This window comes from Tiliqua scincoides, chromosome 2 (assembly GCF_035046505.1).
Source record: "Tiliqua scincoides isolate rTilSci1 chromosome 2, rTilSci1.hap2, whole genome shotgun sequence".
Taxonomy (NCBI): Eukaryota; Metazoa; Chordata; class Lepidosauria; order Squamata; family Scincidae; genus Tiliqua; species Tiliqua scincoides.
Genome location: NC_089822.1, coordinates 140,577,743 through 140,599,791, shown reverse-complemented (window position 1 = coordinate 140,599,791; position 22,049 = coordinate 140,577,743). Strand labels below are relative to the sequence as shown.

At 47.0% G+C, this 22,049-nt stretch overlaps 1 protein-coding gene across 6 annotated transcripts in view; it reads right to left on the bottom strand.

The window, feature by feature from the left end:
* The window catches only part of ITGA7 (integrin subunit alpha 7), a 64,084-nt gene that overhangs the window by 9,163 nt on the left and 32,872 nt on the right, over positions 1–22,049 (bottom strand). For 4 of the 6 annotated variants that reach the window (XR_010793773.1, XM_066615087.1, XM_066615088.1 and 1 more), the window contains exons 2-18: positions 20,067–20,194; positions 19,206–19,285; positions 16,671–16,926; positions 15,366–15,488; positions 9,190–9,397; positions 8,397–8,590; positions 7,602–7,690; positions 7,299–7,426; positions 7,011–7,100; positions 6,576–6,637; positions 5,697–5,866; positions 3,841–3,990; positions 2,389–2,501; positions 1,824–2,013; positions 1,075–1,158; positions 874–953; positions 62–139 (exon numbers count right to left, since the gene is read on the bottom strand). Coding sequence is in view for 5 of the 6 variants with exons in the window: in XM_066615087.1 (XP_066471184.1) it covers positions 62–139; positions 874–953; positions 1,075–1,158; positions 1,824–2,013; positions 2,389–2,501; positions 3,841–3,990; positions 5,697–5,866; positions 6,576–6,637; positions 7,011–7,100; positions 7,299–7,426; positions 7,602–7,690; positions 8,397–8,590; positions 9,190–9,397; positions 15,366–15,488; positions 16,671–16,926; positions 19,206–19,285; positions 20,067–20,194 (2,223 nt within the window). In the remaining variant the exon portion in view is untranslated. Of the gene's footprint in view, positions 1–61; positions 140–873; positions 954–1,074; positions 1,159–1,823; positions 2,014–2,388; positions 2,502–3,840; positions 3,991–5,696; positions 5,867–6,575; positions 6,638–7,010; positions 7,101–7,298; positions 7,427–7,601; positions 7,691–8,396; positions 8,591–9,189; positions 9,398–14,812; positions 14,933–15,365; positions 15,489–16,670; positions 16,927–19,205; positions 19,286–20,066; positions 20,195–22,049 lie in introns of all 6 variants that reach the window. The other 2 variants (XM_066615089.1, XM_066615085.1) reach the window with 2 other exon arrangements.

The window sequence follows — 22,049 nt, the reverse complement described above, 5'->3', positions numbered from 1 at the left end:
CATGTACCTAACAAGAAAGTTAACCTGAATGGAATGTGAACTCTTCCAATGCGGCCCTTACCCAGTAACAGAGAGAGGAAGCTCCATGACCACACGGGCATGTGCTAGCACACTGGCCAGCTCAGGTTGCTCTGATATCCTGTGGAGGAGAGATGAGTGGAGTTGAATGGAGTAGGGTTGGTTACCACCTCATGCTGGATTCTGTCATGTGTACCTTCCCATGCCTCTGTAAATTGCCTGTTACCCTCTGTAGCCTCCCACAGCTTTTCATCTGGTGCATCTTTAGAATCCCCTGCTAAGTTTTAATTAGCTAAAAACTTGGCTAATTAAGGAGTTTTAAAAAATTTGTCTGTTTGATAGGTTGGATCTAAGGTCTTGCAAGGATAGATATAAGCTATCAAGCAGCTCATGTTTAGCAGAGCACTTCTACAGGAGAGGTGGTCTTGCAGTATGCTGGGGTTTGCTCTAGGACAGTGTTTCTCAGACTGCGGGTCGGGACCCACTAGGTGAGTTGCAAGCCAATTTCAGGTGGGACCCCATTCATTTCAATATTTTATATTTGATATATTAGACTTGATGCTGCCATGGTATGCAACTGCATTTGAGGAAATGTTACAGATCTGTACTTTGAACAGGCTACTTTATATGCTTTGAGCAATGATAGTCAATGGGACTTACCCCTGGGTAAGAGTGGGTAAGATTATAGCCTAGGACTGTTAAAAATTTTCCTGCTGGATGATGTCATTTCCGGTCATGACATCACTTCCAGTGGGTCCTGGCAGATTTTCATTCTAAAAAGGGGATCCCAGTGCTAAAAGTGTGTGAACCACTGCTCTAGGAGGCGTTGTTCAGAGCCAAGTAGGCATTACTCACGTGCTAAGTTTTAGCTCCACTTCCAGCTGTGTGGTCTCCAAGGTAATGCCAGAGGTGCTCAAGACGAGGTAGAACAGAGACTGAGAGGAAAAACCAGGAGGAAGAATTTGGAAATGTGGAAAAGTACAGAAAGCTCTGTGTGTGTGTGCACATGCATGCATGTGTGTGAATAGATGGTGGTGGTGCTTATCTGTACTTCACCTGTGCTCCACGTTTCATGGGATTCCCAAGCTCACACTCCACAAACGAGGCATTCTCGTTAGATACACAAGTTGGGGCTTTCTCCTGTGAAAGACAAAACATCATCAAGACTGATCATGCATGGTCAGTAGCTGCATGTGCTCTGTACCAAAACAACCCTCCCCAACTAAATCCTGTCCCAAGTGATGTGATGAGAATGAATCAACTGTATATACTAGCTTGGATTGATCTGCATATTTTGTTTCTGTGAATTCGGTTTTTAAAGAATTTAGAGCATGTTGGCATGGACTGATGCAATGGAAGGATATAGAAATGTGGGCTATCAATGGTCATGGGGCACATACGTGGAAAGCCTGCGCCTGCCCTTTTCTGATATGCCATTGTACTGTGACCAACGTGTTCTTAAGATGGTTTTCTCAGCATTATAAGAGCTAAGAAAAATCTATCCCTTGAAACATTGTGTTGAATTCTGCATCAGATGCCAAATTCTGTCCCTTGAGACACACCACGCAACAAAACTAACATTTCTGTGACACTAGTGCCCTGATTGCAACATCATCCACTCTGGCATCTCTGCTTTTTTGCTGTTCCTTCCTTAACCCCTGCAGCATGATATGCTTTGCCTCCCAAAACTGAAACCTGGCAGTGATCTGAGTGTCAGTAGACTAATGGCAGTTAATCCCACAGATGCCCTTTCCCTTGCTTTCCCTCTGCTAGGAGAATATATTCACAGAAGCACCCACACATACTGTGGCATTATAGGGGCGCAAAGCAGAGTAAGTCAAGGTAGGTGGAAGGAAGATAGACAACATGGCTTCATGGGCATCATCACCGTCCCGCTGAGGCTCAGCTGCATCCGAAGGGAAATTGGTGACATGGATCTCCAGGGCTATGGTTTTTTGGTCACTCATGGAAAAAATATCCACACCATCATCACCCCTGGAGGAGAAGAACAGAGGCAACTGTGAAGATTACAAGTTGCCTTTGTAATTATGGCAAAACAGAAGGAGCTCTGAGGGGGCCCTCCTGGATCAAACAAACCCCCATTGTGATGGGCCATGTAAACTGGTTCTGGAGTTGGCGGATCAATCTGATAGGATTCAGCACTGAAGCACCTCTACATATAAACCTGGGAAGGATGCCAAACACCTGGAGCTACAAAGCTACTCCAGCAAAGGAGAGCAGCAGGCGATGTTGCACCTTCACAGCAATGGTGTGTTCTGTATCTCACTTAACACTGTTGGTACTAAATGAGTGTTGGGGAATCAGATCAACACACCCCTCCCTGGAGAATTCATACCCCATTCATTATACCTGGGCAGGGGGTGGAATACGGTATCATCAATACGATAGCAGAATCGGTAGCTCAGCTGCAGGTTGCTCTGACAGATCTTGTCCTCCCCGCATCCCTGCTTAAGGAAATTCACCTGTAGGAACATAAGGCCCAAAGATATCTCCGAAGGCATCTCATAAAATATTGCTGTAAGAATCAAGGACTGGTTCAGATTGCAATATTGACCTCAAGCTCAGGTTGAAAGCATAGATTCCTGTAAGGTACCGGAGTGAGTGTGTCCCGAGTCAGGTCTCCCAGCAGCTAGTCTCCAGCAGAGATGGCCCTTTCATGAATCTCAGTGAGATACAGTCTCATGGTGACACAATGGGAAGAACAGCCAAGCAGCCCAGGATTGAGTAATGAGTAGCCAAGCAGTCTTCCTCACCCTGCCACTATTGGAAGAACTCCCTGGTCTTTACACATAGCTTGGCCTTGAACAGGCCTTTGATCTGTGGTTTGTGATTGTTCCCTTGTGGCCTGTCCTGGCCCTAAAAATGTGTGACGATCCCTCAATGAAGTCCATATAAAACTAACCCACAAAAAAAAGTAACAGTGCAGACACAAGGCTGTTCCAGTTGCTCTTTGCTGTCCCACAATAAAGTGTGCCTCTTGCCCATATCCTGCAGGGGATCCAGACATTATTCTTCAGGACCACCCTTCTATTGCAAGAACTTTGCATTTTCCCCATCAGTTAGGGTCAATCCTAATATTCATAGCAGTGCATGCAAAAGAGGGGTGCTTCCACCCTCTTTCTCAAAAAATAAAAAATAAAAAATAGCTGCAGGATGGAGCATGATCCCATTGGGAAGGAGGGGGTTAAATTTTTTCCACATGCATTGTTTCCCTGCCAACACACACATATACACACACCCCAAAGAGCAGTTTACCCCTGAAGCAGCTGTCTCCTAACATCACTACGCTAGGGGCCAACTGCTATTTTGAGGGGGATTTTCTGTGGGAAAACAGCATGAGGGAAAAGGGATTGACCTTCTCATGCACTGCAATCCCAAACCGCCTCACCCTGCGGCTGCTTGTGGAGAAAGAGAGGCACTTCCACTTGGAAGCACACCTCTTCGGAATGTTCTGATGCACACGTGGTTTACTCCTTAACTTTGCAATCTTTTGTGGCTGGGAAAATATAAGCCCTGCCCCAGCATTCTGCTTTGGGTTTTTGGTACGTATTTTGGCAAAGATGTGCTCGAGAGATACTTAAATGGCTATAAAAAATAAAATAAGCCAAGCATGAACTTCATTCACCTGAGCATATACCCCAAATGGTATTCTAAAGTTTTGCCTTCACCCTTCGTAACCAATGGTTAGTGTCAACAACAGTACTGAAAATTCCAGGTTTCAAGACTGGTTGGGCCCGCATTCTCCTTCTCTTGTCCTCCTGTAAGCCAAGGGTTGGAAAACACTACCCCATATAGACTCACCTCTGTCCTCTGAGTGTTGGGTGGCAGGGCGTTCAGTACAGGTGCCAGTGGCCCCAGGGTGGCCTCTTGGGCCTGGCGCTTGTTGCGGCGATGCTTGATGTTGTAGTTTACCACCACCACAATGGGGCGCAGTTTATCACGGACTTGGTCCTGTAAAAAAAGAAGAAAACACCTGTACAGGTTGAGACTAATTATTCGCCTGGGTTCCATTCCAAGCACTCACCTGGATGGCAAAAAACAGCACTATAGCAAATCAATTTAGAAAACAAAGTTTCTTTTCTCAGTGATTTAAAAACAGCCTTGCTGACCTTTGTGATGTAAGATAAGAGTCATTAAGACAATCCAACAAAGTGCTTAGAAAGGCTTTGCTCCAACCCCTCCCTTCACCTATGCAAAGTATCTTTCTTTCATGTGCTCAGAAGGAAGGGAGGGGTCACCTGGAGAGAGAAGGATTGATGGATTGTCAGCCAGCTGCCCGTTCCCTTATTAAGGAGGCTATTTCTAAAGGACTGTCCAATGTTTTAAACTGATTTTAAAGGGATGCATTTTCCCCTTCTCCAGGGATCAGCACATTCCTTCTCATTTGCAGGGGCCATTCCTGTTGAGTCAAATCCTTGTATAAAAAATCCGTATATAAATAGGCTGGACCTGTAATCCTGTTTCTTCCCTCAGAGGTTTTAATGGATTTCTTCCCCTGCTACTCTGCCTGCACTCCCTTGAGTAGTTCCCTGGTGTCCTCAGAATGATAAGAAGCTGCAATTATAGGGTTCACAGTCACCATCTCACACAGGGTATGGCGACTTGTAGCCACAGCTGGCCCAACTGTGACACAAATGTTGGTGAGATGTTGAGCAGTGTGTGGTGGGAAGAGTGGCAGTCTCAGCGTGCCCTTCACCCCAAGCCTGCAGCCCTTTCCCTCCAGATCTACCTTGGCCAAGGAAGGTGTGAAGCAGGCAGGGCAGTGAAGGCAGTGGTGATCTGCTTTCCTAGCCACTCACTTTGCTCCTTCCTCACACAGTCCCTTTGAATAAAATAGGAAGTGCAGTTGTGCACTCTTTGGAAAAACAATTGCATGGGAAGAAGCGAGTGGAGGAGGTAAAGGGCTGAATTCTCCTGCCTGGGTTTTGGGGAGGGTGCATGTGCAGCGGAGGCAGGTCAGGAGTGACACATGGCGGTGAATCATATTGGGCCATAATAACTGGCCATCACTAGAAATCTTAGGGTGTGGGCCTAAGGGTATGCTTGGGGAAACACTGCGAGTCGCTACAAAACCGCAGAATCTAAATGCAGATGGTCTGATAATAAGTAAACTTATTTAATTCATATAATAATTTTAAGAAAGTTAAAAATGTGTCAAGTGCCTGTCAATCATCCCAGTGCCCTTGCACACAGGGGCCAGAACACTAGAAGGCAGGAACAAAACTAATTGCAACTGTGCCACTGAATGCATTTAAAAAATAATAAATCTGTAAATAAAAAATGAGAGACTTTTTAAAAAATGAAAACCGAAAGCTCAGGGACAGAGGTCGGAATGTCCAGTTCTCCACTGCCAACCTGGCCAGTGCTAGAACACACCAACTTTCTAGTGTCCCCTTCAAACATCAAACAAATGAGTCAAGCAAATGATGATCAATGTGCAGTTTGGGGTATATGGGATTTGAAGCAGGGATGGTGTGGCTCATAAACTTCATTGATAATCCATGTTTCTGTAAATGCCCTGCTCTTAAATTCTCTTATATATCAATTACAGCTTTCCCACATGGTTGGACTGAAGGTTCTTCTGAGAGGCTAAAAGAAATCAGGAGTTCCAGCAGCCCCATGAGGGCCAGCCTGTCCTGGTCTGGTGTCAGACCTACCTTCAGCTGGAATGTGGCCTTGGCACAGTTACGGGCATGTTGCTGGGGCAGCTCCACAACACCGGAGTGCTGGTGTTCGGGGTCTGTGCTCCTCCGGTTCAGAAAGGTGACTCTGGAAGCCTGGCCTAATTTCTGGCGGTCAGTGTCAGCATCAAAAGTATATTCAAGCTCTGGGGGAAGAAGTAGAGGCTGTGAGTTGCGGTAGGAGAGAGGGTAAGAGAGAAGAACAGAAAGCTCCTTCTTTTGGTGTCCAGATTCAAGCTTCTTAGGGGAGGAGCCATCCCTTAAAATGAGTTTCTTCCTTAGCAGATACTAACAGAAAGGACTGCTGCCATTTTGACACAGTACATTTTCCTGACATTATGTCAAGGACAAACAAAGAAGAGCAGACAATCAGCACCACAAGGATGCTTGGCAAATGCCCTATGTGAGAAAAGGCCACACATACAATAGCAGAGGAAAGGACCCCCCCCCCCACAGAGAGAGAGAGAGAGAGAGAGAGAGAGAGAGAGAGAGAGAGAGAGACTCTAAGGCAGCAATTTTCAACCTTTTTAATCTTATGATGCACTGACAAAGGCACACCATCACACCATTTAGTGCCTTGACTAAATTGTCAAGGCACACCATCAGTTTTTTGACAATTGACAAGGTACTCCACACTGCCATCTGGGGGGGCTCACTTCCCCCAATGGTCCTATTAACAAATGATCCTCCCCCAAACTTCCATGGCACATCTGTGAACCATTCATGGCACACCAATGTGCCACAGCACACTGGTTGAAAATGGCTGCTCCAAGGCATACATCAGGGAGGCTGTAAAGAGAAGCACTCTGCTCCCTACCAGTTCTGTTGTCTCAGTGTAATCCTGCCAATACTCACGGATGGCGGGGCTGTAGCTTGGAGGATTGGCTGTGTAGCTGAAACAGGTGCTCACATTCACACTGTGGAGGAAAAAGAGAGCTAAGAAAGTCAGCTCTTCTGTGAACAAGGGACTCTCTCCCCACTTCAGTAGGGTTGCAGTCTCCACCCACCAATTCAAACTTCTTAAAAAACAAGTTGTTTGTTAGTCAGGATGGGATCTCCTCCTCCTTCCTTGAGCTGAAGGTAGGATTCTCACTTCCCCATTTGTTTGCCCTCCAACTCATTAGGCACAACACCTGTTCAGAGCTATGGAATGTGCACCGGTTTCCTTCTTCTGAGAAAAGGCACAACAGGATGAACAGGCAGACCCAAAAAAGCCCCACTCTGCATCATTTGAGAAAGGGAATAATGGGGGGAGTGATGGAAGAAAAGAGAAGGAAGACCATTCCTCACCAGATGCCCTGGCGGCAGTTCACGTTCTCCAAGTCAATGTTCTGGGGGGAGATGATGATGTTTCTGGAGATATGGACGACTGGCCGGGACCTAAAAGTTTAATTGAAGAGTCAATAAGAGATTAGACCATCTGTACCATGAGATCTTCAGAAGAAGTCCTACCCAGGGGAAAGCAGCAGGGTGCAACAGATTATGGTTTAAAGCAGCAAGGGGCATTTGCAGACACAGCCAGGAGGGACCTGGGACTCCGTTATGGCTTTTTTCATGCCATACTCCACATGTACTCACCTGTACAGCACCACTGTGTTGGAGAGTGATCCCACCAGGAGATCTGGATAATGGTTGCCATCAATATCCAGCCCTCCTGAAAAGGAGTAGCCAAACATCTTGATGCCAACACTCTCCCCAGTCAGGATCTGCAGAGGATGGAGATAGAGAGCAAGGAAATGGTCATGCACGCAATGGAACATGATTGCCACTGGGGCAATGCAAAGAGGATGCACCCATAACAAGAGAGCAAAGTAAGGTGAATAGCAAAGATGTAATGCTCCTCAAACTGCCACCACCCATGATAAAGAATCCAGGACTCACCTGAGCAGGCTTGGTGACAAACCCCAAGTTGCTGCCATGATAGATGAAGACCTTGCCATCAGCATCCAGTGGGGCTCCTACTGCAAAGTCTGAAAGCAAAAGAAGAGCCAAGGGTGAGAACCACATCCTCCTCACAACACATGCCACCTTCCACATTCTTGGGCTTGATGGGCTCACAGGCAGGTCTCAACCCTGATTAGGCAGAAATATTTCAAGCACCAAATTGCCATGTGACTCACCACTTGCTTTCAGGTGCATATTACACAATGATGGGCACATTTGGTTCTCCCAGCATCAGCACACCCATCAGTATTCACAAACAGCCAATCTAATTCTTTCTCAAACACGCAAGATACACTTCACATCTAACTGTAGTAAGTTGCAGGCTACAAAACATGCACACTTTACTCCATATATATCACACACTCTTCCCACAACTATTACATAAACTATTGTACTGCATAAACTAGGCCAGTGCAATATCACTGAGATCATGTATTGCATTTTTCCCCTTCCATATTCTTTTGTACTCAAGTACTCCCTCCCTACCTCATAGTTACCAATGGTTTTCTTCCTGCTGGATCTCTGAGTCCCAGAAACCAGAATCCTAACTGTGTACACTTGGCAGTAGGTTCCGCAGGATATCAAGGGAACCCACTTCCAAGTATGGACACTTGGCTTGATCCATAGAATTCCCTGTCCTGTGACTCATGTTCTCAGTCACCTCCTGCAGACTAGTTCAAGAGCTCCCACTCAACCTTGCCCCACAGCAGGAGGCTTTCCAAGATCTCTTACCTTGGAAGCTATCTTGGTTGAGGTCACCAACAGCACCCACTGCGATACCAAACATGGAGTCATAGGAGCCACTCAGGCGGATGGGGTGGACGTTTTCCCAGTGCCCGGCCTGGTTGATGTAAACATAGACTGCGCCTCCGATCCCTTCCTTGCGATCAAAGAGGTTTGGTGCCCCAACCACCAAGTCCATCCAGCTAGAGACAACAAGCTGTGAATAAGCCTGCCATGGAAACACTGACTGCTCTCAGAGTATCAACAGCCATATGAGTTACACCAGAACAAGAAGCGCAGAGCAAGTGACTCAACAACCTTATCAAATCAACATGTTTTTACAATTCTGGAAGAGAGGTTTTGAGTAACGCCCCACCCCTATGCCCACTGTCCTGATAATTGCTGCTCCACTGTACCATGAGCCCATTGCATTCTCACAGGTATTTGATGGGCCACTGTGAGATACAGACAGCTGGTCTAGATGGGCCTATGGCCTGATCCAGCGGGGCTCTTCTTATATTCTTATGCTCTCCTTGGCTGGGCCTCCTGTCCAGAAACACATCAGGGACAACACTATTGTCCTTAAGTTGACTTCAGGGAATTGCGTTATTCGTTCCAGATGGATGCCCATCTATGGAACAACACAAGTCCAAATTTTACACAGGATAGTTCTTGCTACAGGGTTGACAACTGATCAGATGCTTCTTTTACTCAGTCCAGGGTACAGCAAAGAGTCCATCGTCAGAATATGCCCAAATGCCAGCAGGCAGAAGGGAGTCTCTCCCCCCCCCCCATTACTCACCCATCATGATTGAGGTCCACCACGGCCAGGGAATAGCCAAAGGACGAGGTGAGCTTCTCCCCTGGGATGATCACTTCAGGCACCAGGCGGTTGACATTGTCTCGCTGCAGAATCACTACTGCCCCAGTGTGGTTGGCCCGGGGTGCCCCTGTTACAAAACTCAGCTCATTCTGCCTGGTAATACCCACTCCAGAGTCAAGAGAAAAGCCTGGAACATGAGATGGACACATTAGTAATTGAAGACCGATGTGCCATTGCAGACAGTGTTAGTATCAGCAGGCAGCCGAAACCTGAAGTTACATAATTACTGACATAAAAATCATGAGATTTTAATATTGCTTCCCTTTCTGGCTTCTGAATTTGACATACTTGAAAGTACTTAGACATCATCTCATTTTATTTTATTTAATAAAATTTCATACATTTCACAATTTGCCACCATGCTAATGAAAAAAATTAATCCATTCCTCAACGCCTGGGCAGCTTGATTTCCCTCCTTCCCTCTTGTTTCCAGTCATCCCTGGTTAGACTGGGTGACAAAAAGCATGTCATTCAGCTCCCTCTGCTGTTCACAGTCGGAACTGCACAGCTTGATGTTCCTTTAGGGTAGGCACTAATAGGCAACCAACCTACAGTACCGGTGGCATGATCAGCTGTGATTTGTAACATGCCTCCACAAAAGTAGGGTGCACGTGTGTCTGGCTGTGACACAGAATCTGATGAAGATTCTTGCCTGCCTTTCCAGAGAAAGATGACTGCCTGCTCCCTGGCTCAATAAACTAGATAGGACTTGACTTGCTGCAAATGAGGCATAAGATTTACCACTTCTCAGGTAAACCCAACAGACACCAAACCAGCCCTTGAAACTTCTCTGGAAGTTGGTCTTCTTAGCTTCAGTTCCTCATTCCTTGGTCTCCTTAGGGCACAATCCTAACCAACTTTCAGCACTGGCATAGGGGGGCATGCGCTGCATCCTGCAGTTGGAGGGTCAGTCATGGAGGCCTCCTCAAGGTAAGGCAATGTTTGTTCCCTTACCTCGGAGCTGCATTGCCCTTATGTCAGTGCTGGAAAGTTGGTTAGGATTACGGCCTTAGTTTCACTCTCTCTAAGAGATTCCTTCAAGAGCTGAGATCAGAGTTGAAGGGGCAGTTTAGGCAGCAGAGAGAAGGTTGAAAAGCCCCTCACACTGCCAAAACTAGAAACTGACCCTCCCTTGACATAGCTTATGGCAGGACTTATCCAGCTCTTAGGAGGGAGGTTGCCAAGCTAAATGATGAAGGGTAGAATGGTCAGCGGTGGGAAGCAGAGGGACTCTCAGTGGCAAGCATGCAAAAGCAGGGCACTGGAGAGCAGGAAGGAAATCGTGTCGGGATGCAGGCTGCTGGAGCAAGACAGGAAAGAAGCAGCTTGTTTGCAAGGGACTCTTGTCAAGTATGCCTTGGTCCCAGAATAGTTCTCCTCTTTTTAGCATCCCTGCCAAGTCTTTCCCTCACCCCATCGTCAAGCAGGGTTGGATCCTGCCAACGCCTCCCTGTTCCTCCATCAGCAGCCAGCCAATCACCCAGCCTGGATAGATTCCTGGACTTCTGGCAAAGGAGATTCTCCTTTGGGACACCAGGAGGAGTTATTGACCAGTAGAGGTTGGCATACAGTCCTATTCCCTCTTTGGTGATTGGCCCATTCTAATTCTGGGAGGGTCTGCAGCAGAGGAAGATGGGGAACATGTGATGGGCTGAATAATGAGCCAGGCCCTGCATAAGGCATGGTTGAATCAGCACTGAACAAGCACCCCATCCCAGCTTTGAATGTCAAACATGCAAGTAGGTGCAGGCAACAAACCCCACCATGCAACTCTACACAGACGGCACAGACACCATGCAGCAAGGGGTGGGCAACTGCACAAGGGCTTTTCCAGGCTCCCCCACAGAGCACACTCTGCGTTTCACTGCCTTTTCCTCCTCCTTCTCCTCCTCTACTCACAACATCCACCCCGTCACCTCTTCCTGCTCTTCTCATAGCTTTTCTGTCTTGGCTTCCTGAAGACTGTAAAAGTTGATGATCATGTTCTCCCTGAACTTCGTAAACAGCTGATTCCACTTCAGCTGCTAAACTTCCCTGCTTCTGACATATGAGCAACCCCCCCCCCCCACAGCTGTACAACCTGCAGCTCCTCAGTTTATTGCAAAGGAGTCAACCTATATGCTGGTTGGTGTTTATTGCAGAAGACAGTAACTGGGGAAACCATGGGGAAAGCCGGCTCCCAGTGAAGAACTGCCTCCCTACCACCACTGGCAGTTCTCAAGCACCGCCCTCAGTTTCCTCCGCTTGCCCTGGGCCTCAGTTGGGTGAGTGAGAAGGGAATTCCTTCTACATGTAAGTCTTTCCCTTTATTTCCCATATATTTCAGACAGCAAGGAGAGAGGCATCTGGCCTTGCTGGCAATACCATATTGGGGAAACTGCTGGCCTTTCACTCAACCCTAATTGACAAATGGTGAGTCACACACTTGAGAGACAGGTTGTCCCTGAAAACTTAGTAGGAGGCACCAGATTTCTCATGTATGAGTTTGCTACATTTGTACACTGTCCTTCATCCAAGGAGCTCAGGGCATTTAGCAGAAGTTTCCTGGATAGTCACCCGTCCTGATACTGGACAAGTCATATCTACAGAGATGGAAGTATGTCAGAAATGAATTTCTTGTCCACAGGAGTTAATTGATTTGGATTAGCGTCTAGACAAGTCATGGCTTAGCTTTCTTCCTCTTACTTAGACTGGGTTAATTGATCCTCTGTCCTATCCCAAATTCACCATGGCTGTCAATGCTTCAACAGCCAGCAGAGCCTGGAATGTTCTCCTGATGCCTGCCCCATGGACACAGCAGGGATAGGAAAGATCTCATGTAGGGTGGAGATTTCCGCAAAGTCAGGGATGGGTGTTAATAGGGAATAACACTGGGATCCTAGCAAACACTGCAGCAGAGAATGAGTCATCCCAAATAGTCAAACAACGGCATCCAATAAAACTTATTGAGAATAGATACAGGAGAAATGAAAGGAAGTCCAACTTTATGCCACGTGGAACTAACTTATGGAACTCATTGCCACAGGATGTCAAGATGGCCAGCCACATAAATGGCTCAGTGGAATATAAGTCTACCAGTAGCTGTTAGCTCTGAAATCAAGTAACAGACCTTCATGGTCAGACAATATGCCACTGCCTATTAGATGCTGCACATGAATGGAGAGCTCTACCATCATAGATCAGAAGTTCCACACAATGACTGTTCAGGCATCACAGCAAACACTGTGGGAAACAGATTTTTCCTTCCCCTGCCTGGATGCAGAGCACTGATCCAGAGCCAACATGTTGAATTTAGAAGGGGAGATGCAGGTTTAAGTCCTTGCTTAGCCCATGAACACTCTGGGTGACCTTGAGACAGTCACTATCTCACAAAGTAACCTCCTTCACAGGGTTGTTGAGGGGATACAATTGAGGAGGGGGGCACCCTTCGCAAAGCCCTGAGCAGCCTTGAGGAAGGGGGTAGCATCCAAATCTAATGCATAAATCCAAGGCCTCCCTCCCAATGAGGTGCAGTTCTGCTTCTGAGCAATGGGGTGTCGGAAATAATGGGTGAATTTAGAGTCTCTTTGGCCCAAATCCTAACCAACTTTCCAGCACTGACATAACTGTGCCAGTGGGGCATGTGCTGCAATCTGCAGTTGGGTGGCAATCATGAAGGCCTCCTCAAGGGCATGTTTGTTCCCTTACCTTGGAGCTGCATTACCTCTGTGCTGGAAAGTTAGTAAGGATTGAGCCCTTTGTGTGATTAAGGACATCCACATGACACATAGATTTCAAGCAGGAGGAGCCCCACAAGAACAACACTGTGAAAATGTTTTTCAGTTTGGACTTTGCTCTGAATGCAAGCTAATGCAAACGGGGGGCCGGGAAGCACAATTATCCGGAAACTGTACCATCTTGTGGTGGAGGCTGCACCTCAGATAGTTCCCCCATGTGAAGAAAAAAAAATCCCTTTCCTGTGGTAAGCTAGTGCATCAGGGAGAAACATTCTAGTCCACCCTTTCCCTCATGTGCTAGCTTTCAGTGTGTGGGAAGTTCATGATGTGAGAGAATGTACAATATATGGTCTCACACCCACATTCTGAAGGATTGCACTCTTGGGACAACTTTACAACATGTTTCTTTTTCAAACTAAAATTGGTTCTGTGTGTGTGTGTTGTGTACAATGCTTGGATGCGGTATCTTATGTAGTGCATATGTGCAAAGCTGCTATTTATACCCTAGGCAATCTGTCTTCTGCTGTTTCTTCATGTAGAATGCCATGCATTAGCTGGAATCTAGCATGAGTTCCCAAGAAGAAATTCCACTTTCATTTCTTAAACAGAAACATCATAATCCAGCCAAAGTTAAACACTTTTAAACACCATTTATTTCCAGGGGAGAATCTGACACATGCTTCAATGTTTCCCACTGAAATGGGTCTGAAAAATGAGTGACTCAGTTGTGCCTCAAGTTTCTAGCTCTCATGGTTACATGGAAGCTTTTTACAGGACTTGAAAAGGTGCTAGCATTCAGAGGAAGAGCTTCTGTGCTTCTGCCCTATCCCAAACAAGCCCTTGTTGGCTCTCTATTCCTTCCAGCATGGCCCTCTGTCACCCTCTTCTTGCCATACATGCTTACAGCTTAGCTCATCCCTCTCTTTCCAACTTCACTGAGTTCCTTCACTAAAAAAAAATTTTTTTTAAAGTGCTGATATTGGGTAAAAAAAATTAAGCACACTGATTGAGAGACATTATGCAAAGCAAGCCGATTTCATTGCCTGTCATAATTTTCTTTTGGGTATAAAATTTGGATTTTTTTTTTTTTAGTAGAGTAGTCCATATGTTTTCCTAAGCAAAAACAAACACCTGTTGCATTCCTCTCCTCTAAGTGTTTTAAACATAGATTTTAAAAAACAATTTAATATCCACATTATTTTTGATGCCAGAGTTACTGGTGTGAATGCTTACTCAGACAAATTAATGTACATCTATAAGGGCGCAATCCTAACCTCTTACATCAGTGTTTTCCACCACTGACATAAGGGCAATGCAGCTCTTCGGTAAGGGAACAAACATTCCCTTATTTTGAGGAGGCCTCCATGAGTGACACCCAACTGCAGGATGCAGCACACGTCCCATTGGCACCGCTATGCCAGTGCTGGAAAGCACTGACATAAGGGGTTAGGATTGCGCCCAAATCAATCAGTACTAACACATTTACAGAATTGAGTCTCTCAGCACCCCTGACCTAGCTATTTGAATTGCCTACCTGCTGCTAGCATACAGTCTATAGCTCCAGACTTTGCCCTATTCCACCCCCAACATTCCTGGGTCTTATTACTGCCACCACCGTAGGAGCTGTGAACAGAGCCCCCTGCTGATCAAGACAAGCAAAGGACTCTTTAATTCCATGTGTCCTTGGGGGAAAGAAGTGACAAAACACAACAGAGGGAGAAAGCAACAGAAACTAGCTAAAAAATACTGAAGGAGGAGGGGGATTTCCAAGGGGGAAGGTGGAGAGGCAGAAATCACTGAGACGGGCACACCGACACCTTACAAACCTAAGTAGCTATTCTGGGCCACATCTCCAACATTCCCAGGAACCCGTTCGCTGGACTCTGGCATTTTATAGACCAGTTGGTCAGGGTCTGAGCTATCAATGTTTGTCACAAACAATATCCCTGTAAGGCCAACGAAAGGAAAGAGAGAGAGAGAGAGAGAGGGTTAGCAGTATGAGGAACCTTGATGCCCAGCCAAGGAAGCACCACAGAGCACTGAGCAGGAACAGGGTCCAAAATCACGTGACAAGACCGAAGGCCATTTTCCCTTCTAGACTGCCTCTCTATGTCCTGGGTGACAATTGCTAATAAAGTCTATTGGTTTTGCCAAATTTTACCTTTAGAGGACAAAATAATGAAACCCTTACTGAGGATTCAACAACTGGAAGTTATGTTTTCAACCAAGATTTCTCCCAATGAGTCCTTGTGGCTATTTGTAGCCATTTTTCAAGCCAAAATGCTCTCAAGCCTCAGGAGCCCCCTCACTAACACCCTGCCCTGTGGAGACCTGTCTGGTTGCTCTGTGGTGCTTGGTCTGCTGGGCGCAACCCCGTACCAAGGTAGCTGTTGGCTGGCAAGGGGATGAGCGAGGGGTCCTGGTCCTTTTCTCCCCCGGCTTCATACGGCCCGTCATCGTAGTGACTCAAATCCAAGCCACTCAGCTCTGCCCGTACAGTCCCTGCCAAACCAAACACCTGTTAGTGATTGGTGGGGTGGGGAGGTTTGGGGAAGTAGACACAATCTTCTCACAAAACAGTATGCGGGCAACGCTTTGGAAATGGACGCATCTTTCCATCTATCCACCAGCTTCAAACAAGAGGTGATGTCGGTTTATCCACTTGGTCTAAATGGAAGGGCTGGGTGGACACACCTCTGGGTGCTCAGAAGTGGGAGAAGTGATGTGGCTTGACATGGACATGGTCATTGCGTTTCCCACGCTGTCAAGTGACGGAGTTCAACGACACACGTGACTGGCACATTGGTTTCTGACATGCCTGCTTGCTAGGGAGTCAGAGATCAAAACTGATACACCCCACTAGTTTTACCACGGAGTTCATGCAGATGGCAATGCTTAACAGAAATTTACAGCCCAATCCCAAGGTGCCCTTACACTGTCAGAACTAGTGTCCTGGTAGTATAAGGCATCTTTATGGCAGTTGAAACATTACACAACATTGTATGGCTTCCCATTGTATGGCATCCCATTGGAATAGGATGGGGGGGGAGGAGATGGGCCGGGACAGGGCTGGGACAAGGGTTGGAAGGGGCAATATCAGTGGCAGTAGACATCCACTAAAATCCTTTCCCTCTTCTGGGCCCCAATCCAACTCCCTGGATCCACTCACACCAGTGAAATCACTGCCACAGGTCTAAGTAAAACCATCCTGGTGCCATAGGCTTACCCCCAGGTAAGAGAATGAATGTTACCTTATCCAGAGGAGACCTCCAGGACTACCCCCCTGCAGGACAGCATGTGCTCCAGCAGCATGGCTGCACTGGTGGGGGGAGGGGAAAGATAAGATTGGGCCTTTTGACCAAGACAAGGGTTGTGATGTGGTGGGCACACCCACTGTCTCTTCCACCTAGCATAAAAGGTCAAGTCAGCCAGTAGTGGCTATGTTGGGGCAAGATAGGCAAGAAGGCTACAGTCCAGAGGCAAAGATGTGGACATGAAAATACCAGAGGGGTGCCAGTGGCCACAATCTTCCCACCTTTGGAGGAAGAGGTGGAGCTCCACTATCCCTCTGAAGGCTATTGCAACTTCCAGGCTGGGATACAGCCTTGCTGAGCTGCATGATCAATGACAGGGCTGCGTATTTAAGAATCCCACCACACCCCAGGCATATGCTTGCCAGCTTACCCTTCCAGTTGTAGGTGCCAGGTGCCCCAAAAAGGATATAATGCCTATCGGCAGTGAAGCCAGTTGCCATCCCTTGTTGGCAGAAGCCAAAACGATCGTGCCCCTGCGGCCGCCCTTCACAGAATTTCCACTCGCCACCATCCAGGTCGTCAGCCACTTCCAATCCCTCACTGAGTACATAGCAGCGGCCAATCACATCCCTCGTCTCCAGAGGTTCGTTTACCCTGTTACGTGCTTCATACAAATGGGCACAGGTCTGGGATACATGGAAAGAAGGACAGGGCAGAATAGGAAGTGGATTAGAAAGTGTCCAGCTTAGTGGCATTCCTGCACAAGACTAACACAAACAAGAAAAAAGTCTAACTCAAGACTAGAAAATATGTCAGTTGCTCCCATCTCAGCAGTAGGTTAGTACCCCAATGTGAAAAACCATATAAGGAGATTTATCCCGGATAAACAACTTCTGCGGTACCATTACCAGGGTGCAAAATGTAATTGGGTAAAGCAGTGATCAAAATATGAAGTTTCTTGCAGACTCAAGGCAAGCCCAGGATTTGCACAAAATACTGAAGATGAAAAAGAACATTCCATTGCGAGCATTGTGTGCAGCCTCTTTAAGAGGCAAGGCCAGATGGCCTCAGAAGGTGGCCAGCCATGTGAGAGACCTGGAGGAAACTTTTTTACAGCAGAGATTTCTGGAAGTGGTTGAATTTGTATGGGTGTCTGAAAAGGTCTGTGCTCAGAAAGGCCAGTAACCAGAAAAACCCTTCAGACATGTTGTAACCGTTATTGTACCAAGCTAAGTGTTTTCGCCCTGGGCCTGTCCAGTGAGTCACAAGTAATAAAGAGGTGACTCGGGCCACAATCCTAACCAGGTCTACTCAGAAGTAAGTCCTAGTTTGTTCAATGGGGTTTACCCTCAGGAAAGTGTTGTTAGAATTGCAGCCTTAGAAGTCTAGTGTGTTCTGCAGTAATGGACACTGGGAAATGATTCTAAACCACTGAGAAAGGGAAGAGAAAGTAGAAATAAGTTGTGCTTTCTCTTTCCGTGGCTGTTCATAATATCCACAGCTAAACGTCCATTTTTCCCTGACTTCCCCTTCCCACTTCTAGGGGAGATACCGGTGCTTCAGATGCAGAGACTGAGCATGTGTTTCACCATGGGAGGAGAGAGAGATGAGCTAAGTTTTGCATTCTGGACAAGCATGAACAGAAGACACATAGCTCCCCTGTGCATCCCCTGCCCCAGTATCTTTAGAATGTCATCATGTACTCTGTGGTGGATTCAAATGGTCCAAAAAACCATGCTGATCACTTCCTGGAAAGTACCATTCCATAATGTGACAGGAAGGATGGAGAATACATTAGTGTCAGACTGCTAGCTAGAGCTGTGACCATCATGCCAGGAATAAAACCTGGTTTCTTCTACTCCAACTCAGATCTCTAGCAGGCAGTCGGCAGACTTGGGGGTTGGAGCTCAGGCATGGAGAACTGCAGGCAGGCAAACTCTGGTGACCAGCCATGGTAGAAGGCCTGAATTGATTCAGGATAGCTAATCCAGGGACCTCATTCTGTTTGCCTGTTCTTGGAATATAGCCAGAAGAAAGCTTTGGGACTGGAACATGCACATTCCTGGGTAGCTCACTAGGCAAGGTCCCAGCTTTAAAGAACATAGCTCCTCGCACAAGCCTTGGACCTCCTGACACCATGTTTGAATTTCCCCTTACAAATCAGGTTCCCTGCACATGAAAAGCTAGTGTCTCAGCAAGAAGGGTTTGCTTTCCACATTCACAAAGGCTTTGTCCAGTGTGCTTTCTGATTGTGTGAGTCATATTCACATGAGTGATAATGTATGATGGACAAACCCGTTCAGGTATTGAGAACCGTACTGTGATCTCCACGAAACAAGAGCCAAGGAATGCAGTTGGCTGCTATTCCCTATAGAAAAATGTGTACCCTTTTACAATGTCCACTTCCTCCAGAGTTACTTATTCATGAGGATGTTCCCAGGGTAAGGCCTGCTCTGCTATTTCTCAGGGTACCTCTGCTTAACTAAGAAGAGAGGCACAACTCTCTCTCTCTCTCTCTCTCTCTCTCTCTCTCTCTCTCTCTCTCTCTCTCTCTCTCGCAGTAGAGCTGATTTCCAGGTTATCCTTTCACAGAACATGATCCATTTCATGTGGAAAAGGGGGAATGTACACGAAGGGTATGTGATCAGTACAGAACTAAGGCATATTCCTTATCCCTGCAAGAGTTCCTGGTGCAGTTTTCCTTTGGTTCACACAGGTAGAGACACAGCTAGGGCAAGAATCCCCCTATCTCTGGTTGTTCTTCTTCTCTGTCACAAGCCATTTGAAATCTGCCCCCTTCTAGCTTCTTTCATGGCCCCCCGTCACTTCTCAAAAGATTCCACTAAACCTATTTTCCCAAAGTCAAGGCCTGAGCTGCTCTAACAGAGAGGACAGAAGCCTAATGTTTTGCAATCCAGTCCCAAAGGGGTTAACAGAGTGACCACCCACCCAGCCAGCCACTGACCACGATCTTGCCGCCAGGGCCCTGGCTCTTGACAGTGACTCCCAGCCATTGGTTCTCCTTGCTCTCCTTCTTCAGGTCAGCTGTGAAGTATGGAGGAGAGGGAGAAAGTCTGTCAATTTCTGTACAGAGGAGAGTCTATCCTACCCCATCCATTGCATAGAACACAGCAGTATTCCCTCCTTTCCTGGCATATATTATGGCAGGACAGAAAAATACCTCTATAACTCTAGTGGCCTAAGGAGTTGGGAAGATGTACTGTTAAGAATGGCCAAGTAGAAATGCAACAAGTCACCAGGAGGGGGCGCTATGCCAGGTGATCCAGATTCTGTGCTACAACTCGGGGAGAATCAGCCAAAGGGATAAGACACCCTGATGTCCCCCAAATGGCTCATCAGAAATTAACTGACTCAATATTTAGGCTCCCTAATCCAGTTTTGTTCCATGATTTCTGCTAAATTCTGCAGTGCAAGTTTCTAGGACCCAAATGTACCTGAAAACCAAGCCATTTGGTCTGGAAATCAACCACCTGTGATCCCAGAGTGTGAGAACAAGGCATGGTCATATCAGAGTAAGAGGAGTAATGCATGCTCAGAGATATCATTTTTATGATTCTTACTTCATCCATTCTAAAGCTGGAGCCCTGGCATTTATTTATTGAAACAGATTCCAGGTTTACACTTGGGTGAGTTAGGATGCTGGTGGCTCAGATTAACCCATTCACAGGACCTAGTATTCACAGCCAACCCAGATTCCAAACTGGCTTCAGTTTAACCTTGATCTAAAATCAGACACTAACTGCCGCTATATGATAGCATGGGGATTTAGATGCTGGTTTTCATCCAGGCACAACTGCTTTCCTACCTCCCTCATCGATGCTCACGCGCTTGCAGTCATCAATCTCATGGGTCAGGGGGCAGGCATACAACCCACCAGTCCTGTTGGCCTTTTGACCCGGCAAAGCAGCAGCCTGTGGCGCTCCCACCAGCAGCCTGGAAGAAAGAGAGCAGAGTGTTAGGGAGGAACTGAGCATGAGCTGGGGTGCTGCATATCAGATCTTGGATGCATGGTCCTTTGGTAGATCCTCCTGCATCTGGGAAGTTTTGAGATGTGGAGGCCAAGGACAGGCTCATGAACACAGGGGCCCTCAGCTAAGCTGCATTCTGCCATACAAAAACCACAGTTTCTTTTCTACTGGCATTTACTTATAAAAGTAGGCACATGTGTGTATACAGTTGTGACTTCTTCAGCATTGCTCAGCCCCTTGAGTCCCTAAAATCATGTGCAGAGCAGAAAATATTCTTCTCCTGATGTTGATATCTCTACCTTAGCCCCAATAAAGTACATTCCACATGCTTTGCACTGAGGGAACACTCACTATGTTCTGAGTTGATGGGAGCTGATAGGAAAAAGGAAGCAAGAAGAACATATTTCCGCACGAAGAGAGCACCAATTATTGAACAATAGCAGAGTCTCCCAACTGGCTTTCAGAGTCTCCTGGTGGTTAATTGATGGGTGGTTGGAGGTCACAGAAGTTTGACCAAAGGTGGGCAGGCTAGCACAGGAAGAAGGCAACTATGGCATGATCATGTGTCAAATGCAGATATAGGATGCTCAGGTTCGCCAAGGTCACTGGACAGCCTTTGGCAAGTCAGTGTCTCTCAGCCTAACCTTCTTCACAGCACTGAGGGGAGGATAAGTGGAATGAGAGTTTATTTATAAAGCAGCCCATGCATGAAAAATGCCATTACAGTGATCTGTATAATAATAGGTAGGGCCCACCCCTGTTCTGTCCTCCCAAATAGGCCACTGCTATGGTGATCAGCAGATGTCAAGGAGAACTGGGCCTTTCTCTAGTGCTCGTACAGAAGAGAGGATCTGGGCAGATGAACTTGTCAGGGAAGCGTTAAGGCAAGGCACACTTTCTGAAATGCCCTGTTCTCCACACCTGTTAAAGGGACAACAATTGTTGTACCTCCTGGTCACCACAGTTATTACATGATTGGTTCAGCACTGCTTCCATCTCTCCTTGCCCCATCAGCCAATGGCTTCTCAGAGCAGGGCAAACAAAGCTTCACCAACAGGCAGGCAGGTGGCTTGGCTCTGGCAGCAGCTGCTGGGAGTGAAGGGGGCTTGGCCGTGCCTTGGTGCAGCACCTGCAGCTGAAGTTGGGCAGCCACAACTGGCCTGGTGGCTACACGCACAACTCCCTGGCTCTCTCCAGGCTGTGGAGGTGGCAGCAGCTGCAGGGGGCACACAGCAATCAGTCTCTTATCTGAGACTCCCCACCGAGCATCTAGAGTCCCTGGTACCTGGGAAAGATCACCCCTCCCTCTCCCCTATTGCTACGCTATTGGGTAAGGGAGCAAAAAATTGTAGACTTAAAATAGGCAAGCCATATGAAGGACATGCAAAGATTAATTTAGGGGACAGAATTGAATAAAATAATGAGGATGGAATGGGGAGGGTTAACTGGAAGAGGAAGGAAAGTCAAATCTACTGAAGTCCAGGAAACAGTTTGCAAAAAAAGGTGGGTTCCCCAGGCACTTGAAAGAAAATGTAACATCTGAAGAGGAGTTGTTCCAGCACTAAAGTGATGCAGGAGAAGTGGGTAAGAGAGAAGGAAAGAGGACTAGAAAGCCTAGAAACTAGGAACCCAGTTTCTGCTGAGGCGGTTGAACCTGCCTGCCCCCCTCCAGGTGCTGCATCTGAGTGACCTTCAACTCAGAGTATGTCACAGCCCAATCCTATGCATGGCTGTCTACTCAGAAGCAAGTTCCATTGTATTCAGTGGAGCTACTTCCCAGGTAAGTGTGCACAGAATTGCAACCTCAGCAAGCATTTCCC